Source organism: Piliocolobus tephrosceles, chromosome 16, assembly GCF_002776525.5.
Source record: "Piliocolobus tephrosceles isolate RC106 chromosome 16, ASM277652v3, whole genome shotgun sequence".
NCBI classification, from domain to species: Eukaryota; Metazoa; Chordata; class Mammalia; order Primates; family Cercopithecidae; genus Piliocolobus; species Piliocolobus tephrosceles.
In genome coordinates, this window is record NC_045449.1 from 19,730,344 (window position 1) to 19,755,862 (window position 25,519).

The 25,519-nt window shown below is 50.3% G+C and overlaps 1 protein-coding gene across 4 annotated transcripts in view; it reads right to left on the bottom strand.

Annotated features, from left to right (window-relative positions):
• SLC5A10 (solute carrier family 5 member 10) overlaps positions 1–11,560 on the bottom strand; it is a 76,159-nt gene extending 64,599 nt beyond the window's left edge. For 3 of the 4 annotated variants that reach the window (XM_023194821.3, XM_023194820.3, XM_023194819.3), the window contains exons 1-5: positions 11,415–11,525; positions 4,672–4,743; positions 4,187–4,291; positions 3,775–3,834; positions 2,834–2,938 (exon numbers count right to left, since the gene is read on the bottom strand). In XM_023194821.3, the coding sequence (XP_023050589.1) occupies positions 2,834–2,938; positions 3,775–3,834; positions 4,187–4,291; positions 4,672–4,743; positions 11,415–11,525 (453 nt within the window). Of the gene's footprint in view, positions 1–2,833; positions 2,939–3,774; positions 3,835–4,186; positions 4,292–4,671; positions 4,744–11,414 lie in introns of all 4 variants that reach the window. The other variant, XM_023194822.2, reaches the window with a different exon arrangement.
• Between the last annotated feature and the right edge of the window lie 13,959 nt (positions 11,561–25,519).

Genomic DNA, 25,519 nt, shown 5'->3' on the forward strand with positions numbered 1-25,519 from the left:
CTCCCAAAGTGCTGGGATTACAGGCTTGAGCCACCGCGCCCGGCCAAGGCCTGGGTTCTAACAGTAGTCCCTGCCTGACTCACTGTGACCTGGACCTCAGTTGTGTCATCTGTAAACTCACAGAGCCGGACAAGATTGTCCCTAAGATCCTCTCACTTCACTGAGCTCTTCTTTCTGCTTTTTAAATTTTTTTTTTTTTGGAGACTCAGCTCACTGTAACCTCCACCTCCCCAGTTCAAGTAGTTCTCCTGCCTCAGCCTCCTGAATATCTGGGACTACAAGCACACGTCACTGCATGTGGCTAATTTTGTGCATTTTAGTAGAGATGGCGTTTCATCGTGCTCCCTCGGCTGTTTTTTTTTTTTTTTTTTGAGACTAAGTGTTGCTCTTGTTGCCCAGGCTAGAGTGCAATGGCGCGATCTCGGCTCACCGCAACCTCCACCTCATGAGTACAAGCGATTCTCCTGCCTCAGCCTCCCGAATAGCTGGGATTACAGGCATGCGCCACCATGCCTGGCTAATTTTGTATTTTTAGTAGAGACGGGGGCTTCACCGTGTTGGTCAGGCTGGTCTCGAACTCCTGACCTCAGGTGATCCGCCCGCCTCGGCCTCCCAACCAGGCTAGTCTTTAACTCCTGAACTCAGGCAATCCGCCCACCTCAGCCTCCCAAAGTGCTAGGATTACAGGCACGAGCCACCGTGCTGGCCCCCTCTGCCTTTCTAGAAGTCCCGCCCAAGCCATCCACTTTCAGGACTCTCCGTGTGAGGTATAAGCTCCACCGCAGAGAAGCCAGCAGGGTGAAACCCTGTGCCCGCGGCTCAGCCTCCCTGCCTCACCAGACCTACCCGGGGCCTCCTCACAGGCCTGGCCTTCTCTTGTCTCTCTCCCCTCCAGTCCACCCTCTGGAAGATTCCAGAGAGCACAAAGTACAAACACGACCATAACACTATCCTACTTAAACACCACCCCCGCTCTACCTGGGCCTCCTGGATACTTCAGCCTCTTACAATCAGACCTCCCTCACCTCATCTCTCACTGCAGGCCAGACGCTGAAAACTGGCAGCTGAGAGGCAAATGTGGCAACGGGCCTGTCGTGTGTGAATGCTAAGGCATGTTCTCTGGTTTGCCTTTGTCCCCGCTACTGCCTATTACTCACTCCCAGCTTCTCCCCATACCGTTCTTTATCTGGTCCCCGGATGTGTCTGACTTAGTGATCCCTACAGCCAGACCCGACCACCCCCAGACACATCCTGCCTCTTCTCACCTCTCTGTTTGTCATTTGCTCCCCATGTCTCCATCAGAGACATTGCATCCCTGTCTCCATCAGAGCCCAACTCAAATGCCACCCCCAGCAAGCCCCGCTGTGTCCTCTTCTGAGCTTCATGCCTGTCCCATGCATCCATCTATTGCTCACTGCAGTGCAAGCCCCTGGCAGGCCGGGGCCAGGTCTTGTTTATTTCTGTATCTCTGGCTTCCAGGGAGGTGGCTGGCATGGGGTGGGGTGGAGATCAACAAATGTGGGAGAGGAAGGGAGAATATGAGTGGAAAACTCTAAACTCAGCCTTAAGGGCAGGCCAAGGCCAAGTCCCTCCGGACTCTAAAGGGCTCGCAGAGAAAGCAAACCTCCTACAGTATGCCAAGGGCATCTGGCGAAGACTGTGGCCCAGGGTTTGCTGCTGGCCACCCCCGAGACCTGCCCACAAGAAGGATGAGACACTCTGGGAACCCCTCAGAGTCACCCAGCAACGCCAGTGCAGATGGAGGCCCAGTGGGGGCTCTGGATGGACCCTTTCAGGGCCCTCTTTCCTGGTAATCCTGCCCACAGCTCCTGGTTGACCAGCGAGGCCTCTACCTCTCCTGCGCCTCCATTCCCTCCACTAAATCGACGCCTCTTCTGGGCTTTCCTAGTCCCAGAGCTGAATGAAGACGGCCCAGGAGGCCATTTGCCTCTGAGGGAAAGCCGGGCCTCACAGAGCACTTCCCACAGACACAGCAGCCCTCACCGGCCTGACAGGAACCCTGGGAGACAGGGTCTGCTTCCCCTCCTTACAAGGGAGGAGCCCCAGGCACAGGGAGGCTTGGGGGTCTCAGGGGCTAGTGTCGGCCACCTCAGAATCAGGCAGCCCCAGGACTCAAGCCCCTTCAGAAGCCTGGGGCTGGATGAAGCTGGCTGCCCCCAGGGACTTGGAGTGAGAGCGAAAGGCCTGGTGTTGCCACAAGGTCACCAGGAGGGTTGGGATAATCTTCCCCTTCCTGGGCCTTAGTTTCCCTCTCTGTAAAGTCAGAGGCTTGGACAAGATGAGCTCTATGCTTCTTCTGACCCTGATATTCGAGGTGTGCTCCTGCTCTTAATATGCCAGTGGGGCAGGGCCAGGCCCCCAAGGATAGGTGTCAGTGATGGAGCCCACCACCCACCAGCCTTGCGGTGAGAGGCAGGTCAGCTCAGTGCAGACCAGACAGGGCCAAGACCACGTGGGCTTTTGGCGCCCCCTAGTGGGAGGTCCTGGCTCACCCCTGTGTCGGCCCCAGCACTGACCTCAGACCGAGAACCACCCTAACACTCTGTGTCTAGAACCTGAGGCAAAGCAGAGGTCACCAGGTTGTGTTCTGTCCCTGACTAGGGCTGGCTGCTGAGCCTCCACCCTGGGGGCCCTGGACCACCTGTCCAGAGTCGCTGCGTGACCCCAGGTAAGTCATTGCCCCTCTCTGGGCCTCAGTTTGCCCAGCTGTTAAACAAGACAGAGATGAATGAGAAGATGTCAGGTCCACTTGAGGGGCTCACAGATTGGGGATGTTCCAGGCTATGCCAGCATGGGGCGGGGGGCAGCTCACCGATATCTTGGTGAAGACAGACAGTAGCAGGGACAGGACAGACAGGTACATGCGGATCCGCTGGCCTCCGTAACGCTTCTGAATGTACTCAGGTAAGGTGACGATCTGGGGAGGCACATGGGTAGGGGCTAAGCATCCCCCAGACGATGCCCAGCGCTCCAGACAGGGCCTGTCTCAGTCACTCTGCCTCTCCCACCGCCACAAAGCAGCTGTGAGCCTCTCAAGGGCAAGGCCCAGGCACTGACCCCTTACAGCCTCAGCACCCGGCCTTGAATCCCAGGCTGCTCCAACTGCATCCCGAGGGTGTCAGGCAGGGGAGTGGCAGGCTGAGATCCCAAGACTGGCTCTTTAGGGCTGAGACGAGGAATGGATTGGAGGGGCCGTGGCTGGAGACAGAGGGACAAGTTTAGAGGCTGTTCTGACAAATCCAGGTGTACTATGATGAGGCTGGATGAGGGAGGTGGCTTTGAGGGGCAGAGCTGGGGACAGGCTGAGAGACATCCGGGAAGTGGAGTTGACTGGACTTAGTGGCTGCATGGCCAGGGCTGAAGGAGTGGGCAGAGTTGAGAATGGTGCAGCCAGATGTGCCATTCAGATATGCCACCCAGGTGTACAGCCCAGGTATGCTACCCAGGTGTGTGGGCCAGGTGTGCAAACCAGGTGCGTGGCCCAGGTGTGCAGCCTATGTGCCCTGCTGGATGAGACATTGTTCCTGAGATGCAGCACTCAGGGCCGTGGGAACCAGCCAACACAGCACCCAGGCTGAGGTCCGAGGAGACCCACCTTAGTGGGTTGATAGAAATGTTAGTTGGGCTAATAGCAAACCCAGCCCTAAGAGTTTACCAACTCCTGATGTGAGGCCATGGTGGTCTTGCCCATTACTACCATCAACTTGGACCAAGGCCCAGCCCCCCGGTTGGAGGCCTCATGAGTAGACTCACCTCTGAGGAGATGTAGATGGGCACGAACACCCATGCCAGTGCCAGCAGCACGTACGTGGCCTGTGGGGACAGAGGCAGGTGAGGACTGCAGGTGCAGCTCCCACAGCTCTGCTCCAGAGACACAGCAGACAGAGCCATCTGGAGGCTTGGCTTCCCCCCGCCCTTCCTGACTCGCCATGAGATCCTGGGTGGCTCCTTCCCCTCTCTGAGTCTGGGGAAAGGCCCACAGCTCCTTGCCAGTCGTGCCATCCAGCACCTTGGTATTCTGAAGACAGGATGTGGCCCAGGTGGGCTCTGGGCACTGCACCTGGACATGGGCTGACACCAGCCACTGGGAGCTGCCCCCTTCCAGGGCTGTGGCCGCACCCTGTGCCCTGGCCCTCCCACAGGCTGCCTGTCCTCCAGGACTCACATTCCACTCGAAGCCTGCCACGGCCAGACCTCCTGCCGCGCCTGAGCCCGCCAGTCCAATGAAGAGGCCAGAGCCCTCGCTGCTGGCGAAGAGGGAGGCTCCGATCTGGAGGAGAGAAAGGGAAATGCATCAGCAGCAGGCTCCCTGCACCGGCCCCATCCTGGGCCTGACAGCTTCTCCTTCATCCTCACAAACCTAAGCGGGGTCCTAGACCCACCTCACGGATGAGGAGCCCAGGATGTGAGTTCTACCCATGACTAGCTGCACAGCTAAGGAGTGGATGTAAGTTTCAGACTCCAAAGCCCCTGCTCCTTACACAATTTCTAGCAGCTCAGACCTATGCCCCTCACTTGGGGACCTCCTGCCAGCCTCCGGCCTGTTCCACTGAATTGGACTGGCTCAGAGATGCAGGTGCCAGGCGACCTAGAGATCAGACACAGCTCCACGGACAAAGTGGGGTGTGTGAGAAGTCAGGGTGCACTCACCGGCCACCACGTCATGTCCCGGCCTGCTAGAAAGTAGCCATTCACCGTGTTCCTGCTGGCCCGACAAGAGGACTGCAAGAAGAGAAAGAGGAGACAGGAGTTGGAAGCTCGTGCACTGCTGGTGGGAAGTAGAATGGGACTGCTGCTGCGGAAACGGCGTGGCAGCTCCTCAAAAAGTTACGCATAGAATCACCATATGACCCAGAAGTTCCACTCCTAGGTACATGTCCAAGAGAAATTGAAAATACACATCCACTCAAAAACTTGTACACGAACGTTCATAGCAGCATTATTCATGATAGCCAAAAGTGAAAACAACCAACATTTCTTTTGACTGATGAGTAAATAAACAAAATGTGGTGTATCCTATATAAAGGAATATTATTCAGTCTTCAATAGGAATGAAGTTCTGCTGAGTGCCGTAGCTCATGCCTGTAATCCCAGCACTTTGGGAGGCTGAGGCAAGCAGATCACTTGAGCCGAGCAGTTTGAGACCAGACTGGGCAACATAGTGAGACCCCAGGTCTACAAAAAATGCAGGGTGTGGTGGCACACGCCTGTGTCCCCAGCTACTTAGGAGGCTGAGGTGGGAGAATCACTTGAGCCCAGGAGGTGGATGATGCAGTGAGCAGTGACTGTGCCACTGCACTCCAGCCTGAGCAACAGAGTGAAATCCTATCTCAAAAAACAACAGATATCTTGGGAATGAAGCTCTGACGCATGCCCAACTTTGATGGACCTTGACAACACAATGCTTCATCAACAGAGACAGACACAAAAGTCTGATTTGTATGATTCCATTTATATGACATGTCCAGAACGGGCACATTTATAGAGATAGAAAGCAGATGAATGGTTGCCAAGGGCTGGGGGACAGGAAGAATGATGCTTGACTGCTTATGGGGACAGGGTATCCATTTGGAATGATGAAAATGTTTTGGAGCTAGCTACAGGTAATGGTTGCCCAACATTGCAAATGTACGAAATGCCATGAATTGTACACTTTAAAATGGTTAAAATGGGCAGGCGCGGTGTCTCACGCCTGTAATCCCAGCACTTTGGGAGGCTGAGGCGAGTGGATCACGAGGTTGAGATCGAGACCATCCTGGCCAACATGGTGAAACCCTGTCTCTACTAAAAATACAAAAATTAGCTGGGTGAGGTGGCAGGCGCCTGTAGTCTCAGCTACTCGGGAGGCTGAGGCAGGAGAATTGCTTGAACCCGGGAGTGGAGGTTGCAGTGAGCCAAGACCGCGCCACTGTACTCCAGCCTGGCGACAGAGTGAGACTCCGTCGCTAAATAAATTAATTAATTAAAATTGTTAAAATGATGAACTGTATATTATGTAAATTTCATCTCAACTTTTATAAAAAGAACAGAAGCAGTCAGTTCCTTACCCACGTATTCCCACATGCCTTTGGTTTCGGGGGAGTGTAGAATTTTGTCCTCCATGTAGATGGAATAAAAAATCTGCAATCAGAATGTCTGGGAGTAAAATCCTGTCTTCTCTGCTTCCTGGCCATGTTACCTTGGGCGAGTTACTGAATGCACGTGCCTTGGTTTCTTCCTCTGTAACGTGGCCCTAAGAAGTTCTTCCTTCATGAATTTTGTTTTGTTTTGTTTTTTGACAAAGTCTCACTCCATCACCCAGGCTGGAATGCAGTGACAGGATCTCAGCTCACGGCGACGTTCACCTCCAGGGTTCGAGTGATTCTCCTGCCTCAGCCTCCAGAGTAGCTAGGATTACAGGTGCACACCACCTCACCTGGCTAATTTTTTGTGTTTTTGGTAGAGAGGGAGTTTCGCTATGTTGGCCAGGCTGGTCTCTAATTCCTGACCTCATGTGATCCGCCTGCGTTGGCTTCCCAACGCTCAGAGGGTTTTTATGAGCTTTAGTGGGTTAATACATGTAGCATGCTGAGAATGGTGCCTGGCATCTGGTAAGTGTTCAATAAGGCTCAGTGAGTACATGGATTTTTCTTTTTTCTTTTTTTTTTGAGATGGAGTCTTGCACTGTCGCTCAGGCTGGAGTGCAGTGGCGCGATCTCGGCTCACTTCAAGCTCCACCTCCTGGGTTCATGCCATTGTCCTGCCTCAGCCTCCCGAGTAGCTGGGACCACAGGCGCCCGCCATCACATCCGGCTAATTTTTTGTATTTTTAGTAGAGACAGGGTTTCACCATGTTGGCCAGGATGGTGTCGATCTTCTGACTTCGTGATATGCCCACCTCAGCCTCCCAAAGTGCTAGGATTACAGGCATGAGCCACTGCGCCTGGCCAGTACATGGATTTTTCAAGCCCCTCCTTAGTGCTATTTGGATGGGAGAAATTGAAGTTAAATCATCTGGGCATGGTGGCTCATGTCTGTAATCTCAACACTTTGGGAGGCCAAGGAAGGAAGGTTGCTCAAGCCAGGGATTTAAGACCAGCCTGGGCAACATAGTGGGACTCCGTCTCTATAAAAAGTTGTAAAATTAGTTGGACATGGTGGTGCATGCTTGTAACCCCAGCTACTAGAGAGGCTGAGGTAGGGGGATCACTTGAGCCCAGGAAGTCAAGGCTGCAGTGAGCCACGATGGCGCCACTGCCCTCCAGCCTGGGCTGCAGAGCAAGACTCTGTCTCAAAAAAGAAAAAAAGAAAAAAGGAAAAAACAAAAGAATTTGAAAAGAGGGGCACAGGACAGGTATTTAGACATATATTTTGTATTTCTTTTCAGAACATACGTAAGGCTGGATCACAAAATATATCCATCAATATGCAGGTCTCTTTCTTCCTGAATTAATTGCCCTGCCCTATACTCAAAATGATTAGGCTTCATTGTATGGACTCACCATTCAAAGTTTTATTTATCTATTATTTATTTATTTATTTATTTATTTATTTAGAGACAGAGTTTCTCTCTCGTTGCCCAGGCTGGAGTGTAATGGCGTGATCTTGGCTCACCGCAACCTCTGCCTCCCAGGTTCAAGCGATTCTCCTGCCTTAGTCTCCCTAGTAGCTGGGATTACAGGCATGTACCACCATGCCCGGCTAATTTTGTATTTTTAGTAGAGACGGAGTTTCTCCATGTTGGTCAGGCTGGTCCCGAACTCCCAAGTGTACTCAGGTGATCCGCCTGCCTCGACCTCCCAAAAGGCTGGGATTACAGGCATGAGCCACCGCGCCCAGCCTATTTATTTTTACTTTTAAGACAGGGTCTCATTATGTTGCCCAGGCTGGTCTTGAACTCCTGGGCTCATGTGATCTCCCTGTCTCAGCTTCCTGAGTAGCAGGAACCACGTGGACACTACCACACCCATTTCAGAACTTTTGATGTGGCTCCTGCCTGTTTCTCTCCAGCTCCAGCTCCAGCTCCAGCTCCCACCACTTTCTCTTTGTGTGCTGTGATCTTGCCATACTAAATGCAGTAGTCTGAAGGCTCGCCATCTTGGCCAGGATGGCCATATCCAGATGCGTATGGTGTGCACTGCACAACTTCAGAGCATCTATGGTTACAGCCAGTGCTTTTTCCTAACACTTCTCATCTTTCAAGCCTATAGTGGGCATTGTCAGTTGCCTTCTTATATCCAGGGCTCTGGGGGCTGCTGGCAGTTGCTGGGGGCCACATATACCCATTTAAGGCTCCCTGAGGACCCCCTATGCCAGAGTTGGCTTCAACTGCTTGACCTGTGTGGAGTTCTTAGTCCTCGCAACAGCTCTATGAAGTAGGTGCCACGTTACCAATGAGGAACCCGATGGTCTCAGAGATGAAAACACACCCATCTAGCAAGTGGTGCAGCCTGGATTTTAACTCAGGCTCAATCACTGGGCTGGTCATTTCACATCAGAAAATGAGGGGAGCTGGCTTAGGACAGAGCTACACATGGATGGAGGCTAAGAGAACCACAGTGAGGTGTAGCTGTATCCGTAATAATGCTGTGAACCTGGATCATACTGCACCTGAAGCCCTTTCTGTTGCTGGACACAATTACATTTCCTGTATTCTTTTTTTTTGAGACAGACTTTCACTCTTTTGCCCACGCTGGAGTGCAGTGGCGTGATTTCAGCTCACTGCAACCTCTGCCTTTAGGTTTCAAGCGATTCTCCTGCCTCAGCTTCCCGAGTAGCTGGGATTACAGGCGCCTGACTAATTTTTGCATTATTAGTAGAGATGGAGTTTCATCATGCTGGCCAGGCTGGTCTCGAGCTCCTGACCTCGTGATCCGCCCGCCTCAGCCTCCCAAAGTGCTGGAATTACAGGAGTGAGCCACTGCGCCTGCCCTACATTTCCTATAATCTTAGAGCTCATTTGAAAGTAGTTTTCTGTCACTTGTTAACAGATACTTTAATGAATGCAAAGGCTCATCTCAAAGTCCCCTCCTCCAGGAACATCTCTTCCTTAAAGGCTCGTGCCGCAGACTCTCCCAGGCCCACCATCTAAACATCTTTGCAGGGCTGCACCTGCCTGGCTTGCTCTGTCTGCTTCTCCCTGTGGGATGCAGCTCCAGCATCCTCCCTGTCTGGTTCTGATCTTTTCTGGATGTGCTCACTGCTCTTTGGCCAGCCACTCCCCACTGGGCCAGCCTGGCCTGCTTGGAGGGACAGGGCAGAACTCCTACAGCCCTACTGCCAGGGGCACCAACCTGCAAACAACAAGGCTGAGCTAGGAAAGGTGGGTCGTGGGCAACAAGGGCTGGTGGCCCAAGTCACTGGGCTACAAAGGGCCTGGCCTCAGGTGCCCAGAACCTGATGTGCACTTTCTTAGATGTGCACTTCTGACGAAATACCCCACCTGTGCTAGCCAGGACAGCCTTGTCTCCCCTCCTCTTTCCCTCTCATATCTTACCTGGCCCTTACCTCCCCTCATCCAGAAACCCTCCACTGCCTGTTCTGCCCCATGTAGGCACCTCTTCCACTGAAGTCTAGCCACAGGAATGTAGCACATTACAGTTTGCAACAGATTTTCACTTCCATTGGCCCCTTGCTCCTTGGAACAGCCCTGACATGTGGGCTGCACAGAAACCCACACTGCGTGTTTGAGGAAACTGAAGACCACAGAGGTTAAGTGACTTGACTTAAGTACACAGAGCAGAGCCGAGACTTGAACTCGGCTTTGCCGATGGCCAGCACTGGGCTACTTGTGAGTTAATATTTAATCACATACAGGTTGAGGAGCCCTTATCCGAAATACTTGGAACCAGAAGAGTTTTGAATTTCAGACTCTTTCAGATTTGGGGATATTTGCAGAATACCTGCCAGTGAAGCATCCCCAACCCAAAAATCTAAAATCTGAGATGCTCCAGTGAGCATTTGCTTTGAGTATCATGTTGATGTTTCAAAATGTTTCAGATTTTGGGATTTAGATTTTTGAAATCCAACCTGTGATAATTAATTTTAGTGACTGCGGCTGCTACTACTATAATCACCACTGCTACAACCACCACCACCACCACTGCCACTGTAGAACCAATGGCAGCAGCAAAGTCTGGTCCTGTGCAGGCCTCTTGATAGCAGACCTCACCCCAGGTAGGTGGTGTCTCCATGTCACAGATCAGAACACCGAGGCCCAGAAAACTGAGGGGACGTGACCAGTCTCCTGTTTGCCAGGACTTCATGCTTAGGCCAGGGGTTATGGTAGATAAGAAGGGTTACTCGGCCGGGTGCGGTGGCTCTCGCCTGTAATTCCAGCACTTTCGGAGGACAAGGCGGTCAAATCATGAGGTCAGGAGTGCGAGACCAGCCTGGCCAACATAGTGAAACTCTGTATCTACTAAAAATACAAAAAATTACCTGGGCGTGGTGGTGGACGCCTGTAATCCCAGCTACTTGGGAGGCTGAGGCAGGAGAATTGTTTGAACCCAGGAGGTGGAGGTTGCAGTGAGCCAAGATGTCACCACTGCATTCCCGCCTGGGTGACAGTGCTAGACTCCATCTCAGTTAAAAAAAAAAAAAAAAAGAAGGAGTATTCATTCTCCCCAGGAGACTGTCAGGGCTCAGGGATGCCGGCCTGGGGACCTCTGAGACTAAGGAAGTGGAGCCCAACCTCCAGGCACTAAGTGTGGAGCAGGTGACCTGGACCAGGCTGTGTCTACCTTCCCTCAGGAAGGCTTCCACGGTAGACCAAAGGGGAGCCCATCCCTCGCCGCAGGGCCAGAGCCTTGGCTTCTCCATCTGCACATGAGACAGCCTGTCTCCAAGGGCCCCGCTGCCCCTGGAATCTGTGCGTGGGGTCAGATCACTGTTCACTTCTCACTGTTACAAAAGGAGAAAGAACCGGCTTACGATCTAGAGCTAGGCCACAGGATATAATCCCAGGGAGCTTGTTAAAAATAAAGACCCCTAGCTCCCAGGGCCCTCCCTTCCTCTGGATTCTGATCTAGCAGCTCTGGGTGCAGCCAGGGAATCCCTGGGAGCCTGTTGTTCAAGCAGATGGGAGTCACTGACACCATGGAGACTGGGACCAGGAGGCTGATGGCCACACCCAAGGACTCCAACTGGACAGCAGCACCAAAGCCCAGTTACCTGTTACAGAGACTTTCCTTCTCCTCACTTTACAGATGGAGACACCATTACCCAAATAGAGAAAGGGGCTTGGTCAGGGTCTCCAAGCAAATCTGCCCCAGGCTGGGAGGAGGACCACAAGGATCACCAGGCCACCAGGTGGGACCAATGCTGACACCACAGGGACATGCTGGACCCCGGTTCCCATCCCAAGCACCCACCCTGAGAGCCCAGTTGGCCGCCACCACCACAGTTCCCCTTACCCATATGCCCACGGCCACATTCAGAGCAAAATACATGGTGATGACAATGATGTCAGCCACGCTCAGCTGTGTGCCGGGAGCATGGAGGTCGCTGGTGGAGTTGGCGGCCATGGCTGTCCTGCTGCAGGCACTAGGTCCGAGCCCGAGGGACTGAGGGGCAAACCAGGTCAGAAAGGACTTCCTGGCAGGGAGCTAATTGATGATTAAACCGAGCGGACAGTGGCATCTCCAGCCCATGATGTGGCTGCTTGCAGGGCAGCTGCGTCACCATGCCGTTCGGCTTCCTCACCCCATGGTGGGGAGCAGATCCCGGAGCGTAGGAGTCAGGGAGGCTGGGAGAAGCGTGTGGGAGGAGGAGGGGAGGGAGCCTCCTTGAACTCGGAGGGGGCTTGGGGAAAATTAACTGGGTTTAGTGGACCCAGAGGCAACCCAAATAATCCCAGAAAGGCTGAGTTGCTTAATGGGTGGCTTCACCTATATCTAATTTGTGTAAGAAGCATAGAGCGTGGGGATGAATGCCCCACCTCTGCAGACACTGCCATGGTGGGCAGCCACGTCCTCCCTTGGCCATCGGGCTGTGAGTGGACTGAGCAGGGCTTGGGAGGGTGACACCCGCATTATGGCTCACTTGCAACCAACACAGCTCAGGCTCAGAGACAGCCCCGTGTAGGACAATAAAGTCCTGCTGCCAACGTTTCTACTGTCTTTTTCTAGACCAGTGAAACAGCCCCAAGCCCCTCAACTTGACCATCCATTTGACCCCGTCCCCAGTGTCTGCCTGGGACCACAGAGGGACCCAATGTCTGTCACACACCAAGGACCATGTGTGGCTGTTGTGCACATGATCCCATTTCACGCTCACAGCAGCCACGCCAAGTAGGCAATGTCTCATCCCACTCAAGGAAATGGCCATCTGCCATTACACAGCTGTTGAAGGCGCAGAGCAGGTTTCAGTGCAGATGTGGCCCCACCGTCTCCACCGCAGTGACAGTGACAGTTCCATTTGGATTCCATCAGAGTGGGATGCTTGCTTACTAATTCTATCATTGTACACAGCAGGGCTGGCTGGCAGTCTGACACCTCTGCTCAGTGACATGACTTTGCAAAGCATTTGCAGTTTAACCAGACAAGCAGCACTTCCAGAAGTGTTAATGAGTGAGCGACTGCCACCAGGAACATGCTGGCCTGCAAACCCAGCCAGCCTGTTACTGGATAACCCTGAGGTGCAGGTAAAAATTAATCCCCTCGGCCAGGCACAGTGGCTCATGCTTTTGGGGGGCTCATGCCTTTAGGAGGCCAAGACGGGTGGATCGCCTGAGGTCAGGAGTTTGAGATCAGCCTGGCCAACATGGCGAAACCCCGTCTCTACTAAAATTACAAAAATTAGCCGGACATGGTGGTATGTGCCTGTAATCCCAGCTACTTGGGAGGTTGAGACAGGAGAATTGCTTGAACTCAGGAGGTAGAAGTTGCAGGGAACCAAGATTGCGCCATTGCACTCCATCCTGGGTGACAGAGGGAGACACCATCTCACAAAACAAACAACAACAACAAAAAAACCCAATTAATCCCCTCACATACAGGGCTAGGCAGAAGAAGGAAGGGAAAAAGGAAGTCATTGCTGAGAGAACCCACAGGCAAGCTCAACTGCCGGCTATCTCCCCTTGCCTCCGGCCGGCCAGTCTCAGATGGTGTTTACTTCCCAAGCCATTGTTTGAAATGTGTTATAAAATAAAAGACTGCTTTGCACTGATCAGAAGGACCCAGCTGGAAGGATCCACACTTGTCCAGCCTATCTTATTAAGATAGAGTAGTTGTACCAGCAGCATAGGCTCTGAGACCCTTGGCTAGGTCTCAGAAGGAAATAAACCACTTAGTGATAATTGCTGTCTTTGGATCAAAAGTCCTAGGGATTTTTGCCACTGAGTTTAAAGGGGAAAAAAAAAAATGAAAAAAGAGAAAAAAATGCCTAGGGAAAGAAAGCACCAGTAAAGGTGCTCTTAAGGGCCTGAGACTGATTTGCTGAAGGATGGGAACAGGAGGAGGGTGGTGGCGGAGGACTTGGAGGGAGAAGTACCAGACAAGCCCAGCCATGTCTGCGGAAGGTGAAATGCCACCTGGAACCCAATCACGCCCACCTTCCCACACCACCTGACCCAGCAGGGTCACCTTTTCACTCACCCCAAGGAAGATGGAGACCGTTCTAGCTGCGAAGTCATCCGTACCACCCCCCTTTAAGCCGCTTCCATCCCCAGAAGACGTCCCTCAGACTCATAAGAACCAGGAACGGGACGTGGAGGGGCCAGCGGAGCCTAAGCAGGATGACTGGAGCCATTTGTATCTTGTGTATGGGGGACATCTATGAGTTTATGAGTTTCTTTCTTAAGTGTTTCAGAATTGTGACCAAGGCACGACCAACCGTGGGATGAGCTGGGCAGCACTGGAACGGACCGCACATGAGTGAAGGGAGCCCACGGTCACCTGTGGCAGCTTGCGGCGAACCCCTCCAGGGCCTCTCTCTGCCTGCCTGCCAGGTCTAGTTCCAGCTTATCTGTTGCTCCTGCTTTTGCAGTAAGCACAAGACTGATCATTTATTCCTGCTAAGTATTGTCTGCCTGTCTGCCCTGATGGAAACACTCCCCAACGGTCCTAAGCTGCAAGGGCAAGGATGATCAGGGCAGCCAGAAAATTTGGAAATTTCCTACATAACCATCCAGAGAAGGTGGTGAGTGAATTATGAGACCTCCAAACCATGGAACACCATGACCATTGAAAAGATGAGGTAGCTTTATATAATGGCATGGAAGGATGATGTACTTGTAAGTGAAAAAAGCAAACTACAGAATATAGATCTATATCCATGTTTATCCCCTCATTATGTGTAATGTAAGGGGCTGAACAGTCACAGTGTTTTGAAGGACACACACCAAACTGCTAAGGAGAGGAGAAAGGAGAATTATCACTTTTTTTTTTTTTGAGACAAGGTCAGGCTGGAGTGCAGTGGTGCAATCACAGTCTCAGCCTCCTGGGCTCAAGCGATCCTCCTACCTCAGCCCCCCAAGGAGCTGGGACCACAATCATGCACCACCATAGCCAGCAAAGTTTTGTGTTTTTTTGTAGAGACAGGGTCTCACCGTGTTACCCAGGCTGTTCTCAAACTCCTGGGCTCAAGCAGCCTTCCAAAGTGCTGGGATTACAGGCGTGAACCTCTGTGTCTGGCCCAAGTTATCACTTTTTACGCTCTGGTGTGGGTTGAGCTTTTTTGTACAACCTCTGGCCTTGGCGTTGGTTTAGACCAGCAAGCTGACCCCCAGTGGTGCCCCCGACCCTGCCTGGGCTCCCCTCACCAGCCAGGTCAGGCAGTTTCCTGCCACTGATAGGGAGGCCCAAGGAGAGTGTTGCCAGGTGCTTTGTGAAGGGTGGTGGGTCCTGGACAACCATTTCCTGAATGCTCACCTGCCCACCTGTCCTGGGCACCTGCATCTGCGTTGGTTGGTCACCTCCCAGCAGCCCTTCCAGGCGACCTTCACTTCACTCCACTGCTCTGCTGGCCGAGTACCACGTTCTCTCATCCAGGTACCCTCTTGACCACTCCCCCTGAGGGCTTCAGGTTTGAGAGTCCACCTTCCATCACTCCCCATCCAACCCCCCACCTCCCAAAGCTCAGTGGGCTCGGCTGGGACGCCAGGGGCCAGCCCACAGCCTCATCTTTACCGTGGTTACGGACGCCTACTGAGCGGTCCCATGTGTGCACGCATGGTCCACCCTCAACTCTCCCAACTCTTTGAAGGATGGAAAATCTGAGGCACAGAGAAAGAGAGAAACTTGCTCGAGGTCATACAGCAACTAAGAGACAGAGGAGGACTTTGAACCCAAATTGTCCAGCTCTTGAATCTGCCCTTTTAATGTTAAACTCCAACACCCAGCATGGCTCATGACAGGTATTCAGTGGGAATGAATGACACCGCCCTCAGCCCCTGGGGTCCCAGCCAAGCCCAGTGAGCTTGGGGAGAGGGTGGGTTTGGGCGGGGAGTGATGGAAGTTGGACTGTCCAGCCTCAGGCCCTCGAGGGGTCAAGTGGGCACCTGGATGGGAGAACCCAGAGCTCAGCCAGCAGAGCAGCAGAGCGGAGGGAAGTGAAGGCAGCCGGGAAGGGCTGCTGGGAGGTAACGGAACCGATGCAGACCAGGCGCCCAGCACAGGCGGGGAGGGACGGATCACCGGCCTCCAGTCTTATCCTTTTGAATCTACCCACCACGCACAGGATGTCAGAAGACCCTAAAAGCCTAACCCTGGACATGACACGCCTGTTTCAAACTTACCTTCAACGGCCTTTACTGCTCCAGAGATCGAGTGCAAGGCCTTGGGCTCGGCACCAGGGCCCCTGGAACCTGGCCCTGCCCCCACCCAGCTCCAGCTCCTGCTGCCCCCAGTTCCTCCCTGGGTGTCCTCAAGTCTCCCTACTTCTCAGTCTCCTTGGCGAACTGGTACTCATCCTTCAAGATGGAACTGAGACATCACTGTCTCTGTGAAGGCTTCCTTGGCTCCTCCCTCTTCAGGGCCTCCCTGGCCCTGCTGGGCTCATGGCTGTGCCACCACACAACACAGTAGTATCTGCCCCCACCCCCCGCCACCTGGCTCCTCTGGTGACCGACACAGGGTCTCCCCTCACCACATCACTGCAGGAGGTCCAAGGAACCCAGGGAACTGAGGACTGAGGAATCTTCAGATGCTGGGGCCGCTGAGGCCCTTCAATCCCAGAAGCCTCTTCTTTTCTTTCTCTTTTCTTTTTTTTTTTGAGATGAAGTCTTGCTCTGTCACCCAGGCTGGAGTGCAGTGGCACCATCTGGGCTAACTGCAAGCTCCACTTCCTGGGTTCACACCGTTCTCCAGCCTCAGCCTCCCAAATAGCTGGGACTGCAGGTGCCCGCCACCACGCCCAGCTAATTTTTTATTTGTATTTTTAGTAGAGACGAGGTTTCACCGTGTTAGCCAGGATGGTCTCGATCTCCTGACCTCGTGATCTGCCTGTCTTAGCCTCCCAAAGTGCTGGGATTACAGGCGTGAGCCACCACGCCTGGCCCGCCTATTCTTTTTTTTTTTTTTTTTTTTAATCATTATCAAGGGAGAACACTAACATAATGTTTTTATCATTATCGAGGGAGAACTTAACATAAAATCTGTCATTTTAACCCCTTTAAAGTGTACAAGTCTGTGGCTTCCAGCACCTTCACAATGCTGTGCACAAGTCGCCATTACCTATTCCAACATTTTTCTTTTTATTTATTTAATTTTTTCGAGATGCAGTCTTGCTCTGTCACCTAGGCTGGAGTGCAGTGGCGCGATCTGAACTCACTGCAACCTCCGCCTCCTGGGTTCGATCAATTCTCCTGCCTCAGCCTCCCGAGTAGCTGGAATTACAGGCATGCACCACCACGCCTGGCTAATTTTTGTATTTTTAGTAGAGACAGGGTTTCACCGTGTTGGCCAGGCTGGTCTTGAACTCCTGACCTCAGGTGATCCACCCACCTCAGCCTCCCAAAGTCCTGGGACTACAGGCATGAGGCAGCGCGCCCAGCCTGTTCCAACATTTTTCATCCCCTCCAATGAAACCTTGTACCAATTAAGCATCACTCTTCATTCCCCCTCCCCAAGCCTCTGGCAGCCACCAGTCTACTTTCCCTCTTTGTGGATTTGCCCTTCTCTGGTGTTGTGGTATCACAGGTATGTAGGAGTTGCCTTCTCTGGCTTTGTGGTGTTATGTATATACATAGGTTTCCACCCAGAGTTCCTGACTCAACTCCATAGCCCTTACTACATTCTATTGTTATCACATCTGGCATGTCAGGCCTCAGGAAACAGAATCTCTCTGACCTTCTCCTGCCCTCCTCTCAGCTGCCCCAAGGCGGCCTCTAATCTTCCCCTGCCTTTCTAATTGCGGGTCATACAATCCTCATTCCAGAGTGGGTCCTGCCCCACACCCTGGGGGAAGGAATGCTGATCTCAGGAAGCTTTCATAAAAACCCAAGAAGACTAGGTCCAGAGAGCTGCCAGATGGCTGAACACATGGAGGCAGGCAGGAAGGTGGACAAGAACTCATCTCCGTGCTGGGAGGGCGGCACTCCCCAGCTGCAGGGACAGAAGCTCCTGTGCTCAGGACCCTTCCAGACCTCACCCTGTGTATCTCTTCCTCTGGCTGTCTTTGTATCCTTTAAAATACCCTTCACAATAAACCAGTAAGCCTCCTAAGTGTTACACTGAGTTCTGTGAGCCGCTCTAGCAAAATAATTGAATCCAAAGAGGGGGTTGTGGTTACCCAACTTGAAGCTTGTGGATCAGAAGTTCCAGAGGCCCGGACTGGTGGGAAGGAGGAGTCAGCCTTGGGAACTGAGCCCTCACCCGGGGTATGTTGTGTTAGAATTGAATTGGAGGGCACCTTGCTGGTGTCTGCTGCAGAATTGATTGCTTGTTTATTGGTGGGGAGACGTCCCCACATTTGGTCACAGCAGTCTTCTGAGTTTGTTGCAGTGTGAGAGCAAAGGTAAAACCCGGTTTGGAAGTTTTTCCGAAACAGGTATATTATGTAAGTGGAATCACACAATACGTGGTCTTTTGTGTCTGGGTGCTTTCGCTTAGGATGTTTTCACGGTTCATCCATGTTGTAGTGCGTGTCGGCGCTTTGCTCTGTCTTCTCACTGAATAATTGTCAACTGTACGTGTATGCCATAGTTCGTTTATTCATTCATCGGTTGCATGGATATCTGAGTTTTTTCTACCTTTTGTCTATTGTGAATAAAGTTGCTATGAACATTGGGGTGAAAGTATCTCTTTGAGACCCTGCTTCCTTTTTTAATTTTTTTTTTAACTAAAAACATTTGTTTTTGTTTTGTTTTGTTTTTGAGACAGAATCTGACTCTGTCACCTAGGCTGGAGCACAGGAGCGCAGTCTTGCCTCACAGCAACCAACCTCCACTTCCCCGGCTCAGGTGATTCTCATGCCTCAGACTCCCAAGTGGCTAGGATTATAGGCTAAATTTTGTATTTTGAGTAGAGACAGGGTTTTGCCAGGTTGGCCAGGCTGGTCTTAAACTCCTAGCCTCAAGTGGTCCACCACCGCAGCCTCCCACAGTGCTGGAATTACAGGTGTGAGCCACCTCGCCCAGCCAAATTTTTTTTTTTTACTTCTAATGGTACTTTGGAAGAAGCCCTGCTTTCAATTTCTTTAGGCATACACTTAGGAGTGGAATTGCTGGCTCGTATGGTAATTCTATGTTAAACTTTGAGGATTGGCCAAACTGTCTTCCAGAAGAGCTGCACCACTTTACATTCCCACCAGCAAGGCACCCAGTTTCTCCACATTCTCACAAATACTTGTTATTGTCCATTTTTACATTTTTTTTTTTCAGGCAGAGTTTTACTTTGCCGCCCAGGCAGGAGTGCAGTGGTGCGATCTCGACTCACTGCAACTTCTGCCTCCTGAGGCAGGAGAATTGCTCGAACCGGGACCCAGGAGGCAGAGGTAGCAGTGAGCAAGATGGCGCCACTGCACTCCAGCCTGGGCTACAGAGCGAGATTCTGTCTCAAAAAAAAAAAAAAAAATCCCAACAAAGTAGCTATACCATTTTGCATTCCCACCAGCAGTGAATGAGAGTTCCTGTTGCTCCACATCCTCCCCAGCATTTGGTGTTTGACAGTGTTTTGGATTTTGGCCACTCTAATAGGTTTGCAGTGGTGTCTCACTGTTGTTTGAATTTGCAATTCCATGATGACATACAATGTTGAGCATCTCACATGCTTATCTGCCATCTTTATATTTTATTCAATGACATGTCTGATAAGATCTTTCGCACATTTTAAAATTGTTTTCTTATTGAATTTTTTTTTTCTTTTTGCTTTGTTGTTGTAGTTTTGGTTTTTTGACAGGGTCCTGCTCTGTTGCCCAGGCTGGAGTGCCGTGGTGTGATCTCAGCTCACTGCAACCCGCACCTCCTGGGCTCAAGCAATCCTCCTACCTCAGCCTCCAGAGTAGTTGAGACTACAGGTTCACACCACCAGGCCCGGCTAATTTTAAAATTTTTTATAGAGACAGGGTCTCCCTGTGTTGTACAAGCTGGTCTTGAACTCATGGGCACAAATAATCCTCCCACTTCAGTCTGAGATTACAAGTGTGAACCCCCATGCCTGTCCTAAAGTTCTTTCTATTTTTTTTGTTTTGTTTTTTGAGACGGAGTCTCATTCTGTCGCCCAGGCTGGAGTGCAATGGCGTGATCTCGGCTGATTGCAAGCTCCACCTCCCAGGTTCACACCATTCTCAAAAAATTAGCTGGGCGTGGTGGCTGGCACCTGTTGTCCCAGCTACTCGGGAGGCTGAGGCAGGAGAATGACGTGAACCCGGGAGATAGAGCTTGCAGTCAGCTGAGATCGTGCCACTGTACTCCAGCCTGGGGGACAGAGCCAGACTCCATCTAAAAAAAAAAAAAAAAAGAAAAGATTTAGTGTTCCATTACCCAATCTGTGCAGAAGACATAGGTATAAGCTCAAGTCATGTGAATTTATTCCTTCTTTGATGTTCTTTCTTTATGTAGATCCAAATTTCTGATCTATATTATTTTCCTTATTTCCTTAAAAGAATTTATGGCCAGGCACGGTGGTTTATACCTATAATCCCATCACTTTGGGAGGCCAAGACGCGCGGATTGCTTGAGGGCAGGAGTTTGAGACCAACCTGGGCAACACAGAGAAACCCTGTCTCCACAAAAAATACAAAAAAATTAGCCAGGCATGGTGGCAAGTGTCTGTAGTCTCAGGTATTCAGGAGGCTGAGGTGGAAGGATCCTTGCTTGAGTCCAGGAGGCGGAAGCTGCAGTGAGCCAAGATCGCGCCATTGCACTCCAGCCTGGGCAACAGAGTAGTGTGACTTTGTCTCGATAAAAAATAAAAAAATAAAAAATTTAAAAAAAGAAAGAAAGAAAAAAAGAAGAAAAAAGCATTTATTTATTACAAGGCAGATCTACTGGCAATAAATTCTCTCAATTTTTGTTTGTCCAAGGAAGTATTTCTCATTCACTTTTGAAGGATATTTTCACAGGGTACAGAATTCTAGGTTGGTAGTGTTTTTCTCTCAACACTCGAATATTTCACTCCACTCTTTTCCTCCTCGCATGATTTCTGAGGAGTCACATGTCATTTTTATCTTTGCTTCTCTATAGGTAACATACTCTTTTCCTCTGACTTCTTTCAGATTTTTTTCTTTTCCTCTACTTCTTTCAGGATTTTTTCCTTTGTCTTTGATTTCCTGTAATTTGAAAATGTCATACTTATGTGCAGGGTTTTTGTTTCATTTGTCATTTATCCTGCTCAGTGTTCTTTGACCTTCTTGGATCTGTGATTTGGTGTCTGACATTGATTTGAGGAAACGTGCAGTGTAATATTTCTTCTCTTCCTGTCTCTCTTTTCCTTCTGCTATTCCCATTTACATGTATGTTACACCTTTTGTAATTGGTCCACATATTCTTTTTTTTTTTTGTCTTTGTTCTCTTTGCTTCTCAGTTTTGGAGGTTTCTATTAAGATATTCTAAAGTGAGGCCAGGCGCTGTGGCTCACACCTGTAATCCTAGCACTTTGGGAGGCCGAGGGGGGTGGATCACCTGAGGTTGGGAGTTTGAGACTAGCCTGAGCAACATGGAGAAACCCCGTCTCTACTGAAAATACAAAAATTAGCTGGGCATGATAGTGCATGTCTGTAATCCTAGCTACTTGGGAAGCTGAGGTGCGAGAATTGCTTGAGCCTGGGAGGTGGAGGTTGCAGTAAGCCGAGATTGCACCACTGCAGTCCAGCCTGGGCAACAGAGTGAGACTCCATCTCGAAAGAAAAAAATATATATATATTCTAACGCTCAGAGGTTCTCTGCTCAGTCATGTTCGAACTACTAATAGGTCTATCAAAGGCATTCTTCATTTCTGTTACAGTGTTTTTATCTGTAGCATTTTTTTTTATTGTTCTTAAGATTTCTACCTTTCTGCTTTCATTGCCCATCTGTTCTTGCATGCTGTCTGCTTAATGAGAACCCTTGGCATTTTAATCATAATTGTTTTAAATTCCTTGGCTGGGCATGGTGGCTCAGGCCTGTAATCCCAACACTTTGGGATGCTGAGTCAGGCAGCAGATCACCTGAGGTCATGCATTCAAGACTGGTTTGGCCAACATGGCGAAACCTGTCTCTACTAAAAATACAAAAATTAGCCTGGCGTGGTGTCGCACGCTTATATTCCCAGCTACTCAGGAAACTGAGGCAGGAGAATCACTTGAACTCGGGAGGTGGATGCTGCAGTGAGCCAAGATCATGCCACTGCACTTCGGCCTGTGTGACAGAGCAAGACTCCGTCTCAAAAAAAAAAAAAAAAAAAAAAAATTCCATGTCTGGCCAGACACAGTGACTCACACCTGTAGTCCCAGCACTTTGGGAGGCAGAGGTGGGAAGATCACTTGACGCCAGGAGTTCAAGATCAGCCTGGGCAACTTGGGGAAACCCCATCTCTACTAAAAATACAAAAATTAACTGGGCATTAACTGGCGTCATGCCTGTAATCCCAGCTACTCGGGAGGCTGAGGCACAAGCATCATTTGAACCCAGGAGGCAGAGGTTGCAGTGAGTTGAGATCATGCCACTGCATTCCAACCTGGGTGACACAGAGTGAGACTCTGTCTCAAAAAAAAAAAAAAAAAAAAAAAAAAAATTCCGTATCTGATAATTTCAGCATCCCTTGTGCCAGGTCTGGTTTGATGCTTGCTCTGTCTCTTTGAACTGTTCTTCGCTTTTTAACATGCCTTGTAATTTTTTTCCTGATAGGTGAAAGTGATGTACTGGGTAAAAGGGACTGCTATAAATAAGCCTTTAGTGATGCGGTGGTGAGGTGTGGGAGGAGGTCCTACAATTAGGTCTCAGTCTTTTCTGGTGACCCGGTGCCTCTGGACTGTGAATGTCACTGAGCTTTTCTCAGATTTTCTTCTCTACCCTTAGGTAGGAAAGGATGGTGAGAGTGGCTGGGATTGGATACCAGCCTCTCCCACATGGTTGGCTAGGGTGAGCTTTAGTTGGATATTTCTCTTCTCCCACATGGAAAGTTAGAGTTGGCTAGAATTAGGTTTTACCCTTCTCCTAGTTCAGTTAGGCTCTGATAAAACCCCAGAATGTTAGGCTCTGGTTAACTAGCTTCTCCCGAGGGCAGAGTTTGTCAAGAAGAGCACAGTGCTCTGAAGCTTTCAGAATCATTCCTATTTCCGTCTCCCTGCTGGAAGCTCAAGGGGATTCTTCTGGAGAAGGTAAAATTCACAAAAGTATGGGGTCCCCATATGATGGGGTCCTCCTGAAGTTTTTAACTCTCAGACTTGTTCTCACCTAGCCTCTAACTATTTGTCAACTACAGTTCAGGTTTCCTAACTCTGGCACCGGTTCCTGTAAAGACTTCTGTACATTGCTCTCAGTGTTTGCATTTCTGTCTCTTTGATTATGGCAGCAGTGGTTTGCCCTGTGACCTCACTTCTCCTATGGATCTAACTAAGTAGCGTTGAATTTTCAGTTTGTTGAGCTTTGTACTTGTTGTTAGGATGGAGTCACAACTCCCAAGCTTTTTACATGTGGAACTGAAATTTATTAAGAAGAAATTCACAAAACATAAAATTAACATTTTAAAGTGAATAATTTAGTCAGGCGCGGTGGCTGACACCTGTAATCCCAGCACTTTGGGAAGCGGGAGGATCACTTGAGCCCAGGAATTCGAGACCAACCTGGAAAATATGACAAAACCCTGTCTCTACTAAAAATAACAAAACTTAGCTGGGTGTGGTGGCACATGCCTGTGGTCCCAGCCTCCTGGGAGGCTGAGGAGGGAGGATCGCTTGAGCCTGGGAGGCTGCAGTAAGCTGCGATTGCATCACTGCACTCCAACCTGGGTGACAGTGAGTATCTGTCTCAAAAAATAAATAATAAAATAAAAAATGAATAATTTAGTGGCATTTAGTGCATTCACAATGTTGTGCACTCACCACCTCTGTCTAGTTCCAAAACATTTCTGTCACTCCAAGAGAAAATCCTGTGCCCATTAAGAAGTTTCTCCCTGGCCAGGCGCGGTGGCTCATGCCTATAATCCCAGCACTTTGGGAGACCGAGGTGGCTGGATCACGAGGTCAGGAGTTTGAGACCAGCCTGGCCAATATGGTGAAACCCTGTCTCTACTAAAAATACAAAATATTAGCCAGGCGCGGCTGCATGCACCTGTCGTCCCAGTTACTCGGGAGGCTGAGGCAGGAGAATTGCTTGAACCCAGGAGGCAGAGGTTACAGTGAGCCTAGATCGCACCACTGCACTCCAGCCTGGGCAACAGAGCAAAACTCCATCTCAAAGAAAAAAAAAAGAAGTTTCTCCCTATAACCCACTATATCCCCTGGATCAGGGGTCCCCAAACCCCAGGACTATGGGCCACACAGCAGGAGGTGAGCGGCAGGCAAGCCAGCATTACTGCCTGGGCTCTACCTCCTGTCAGATCAGTGACAGCATTAGATTCTTTTTTTTTTTTTTTTTTTGGTTTTTGGGGCGGAGGCGCGCCCCGTCGCCCGGGCTGGAGTGCAGTGGCCGGATCTCAGCTCACTGCAAGCCCCGCCTCCCGGGTTCCTGCCATTCTCCTGCCTCAGCCTCCGGAGTAGCTGGGACTACAGGCGCCCGCCACCTCGCCCGGCTAGATTTTTGTATTTTTTAGTAGAGACGGGGTTTCACCGTGTTAGCCAGGATGGTCTCGATCTCCTGACCTCGTGATCCGCCCGTCTCGGCCTCCCAAAGTGCTGGGATTACAGGGCATTAGATTCTTATAGGAGTGGGAACCCTATTGTGAACTGTGTATGCAAGGGATCCAGGTTGCACACTCCTTATAAGAATCTAATGCCTGATGATCCGAGGTGGAGCAGTTTCATCTCCAAACCATCCCCCACTGGTTGCCCCAATCTGTGGAAAAATTGTCTTCCATAAAACCAGCCCCTGGTGCCAGAAAGGCTGGGGACCACTGCCCCGGATAACTACATCAGCTACATATCTATCTACTCATCCCCTGGTAACTACATATCTGCTTTCTGTTTTTAGGGATTTGGCTATCTGGATATTTTATATAAATGGAATCACACAATATGTGACCTTCTGTGTCAGGTTAATTTCACTTAGCATAATGTTTTAGAGGCTTATGCACATTGTAACTCACACAGTAATCTATTCCTTTTTATTCTATGTAAATACTAAGTTTTTTTTTTTCTTTTTTTTTTTTTTTTTGAGACAGGGTCTCACTCTGTTGCTCAGGCTGGCGTGCAGTGGTGCGATCTCGGCTCACTGCGAACTCTGCCTCCCAGGTTCAAGTGATTCTCCCATTTCAGCCTCCCAAGTAGCTGGCTACAGGTTGGTGCCACCACACCTGGCTAATTTTTTTTTTTTTTTGGTAGAGACGAGGTTTCAACCATGTTGTCTAGGCTGGTCTTGAACTCCTGAACTCAAGTGATCCGTCTGCATTGGCCTCTCAAAGTATTAGGATTACAGGCATTAAATACTAAGATTTGTTTATTGATCCATTGATGGACATTTGGGATTGCACAATTTGGTGATGGTGAATAGTGCATCTGAACATGTATGTCCATGTACTTATTTGGGTATCTGTTTGTAATGTTTTTTGGAATATACCCAGGAGCAGAATTGCTGGATCATCTGGTAATTTTATGTTTAATTTTTTGAGGAACTGTCAGACTGTTTTCCACAGCAGCTTCATCATTTTACCTTTCCACCAGCAGTGTATGTATGAGGGCTCCAATTTTTCCATATTCTTGCCAATACTTGTTTTTGTTTGTTAGTTTGTTTTACAAGGCAGGGTCTCACTATGTTGCCCAGGCTGGTCTCAGACCCCTGGGCTCAAGTGATCCTCCCACCTCAGCCTCTCGAGTAGTTGGGACTACAGGTGTGCAGCACTGCAACTGGTGCCGACACTTGTTATTTCTGGTTTTGTTTTGTAGTACAACCATTCAAATAGGTATCAAGTGGTATCTCATTGTGGTTTTTGTTTATACTACCTAT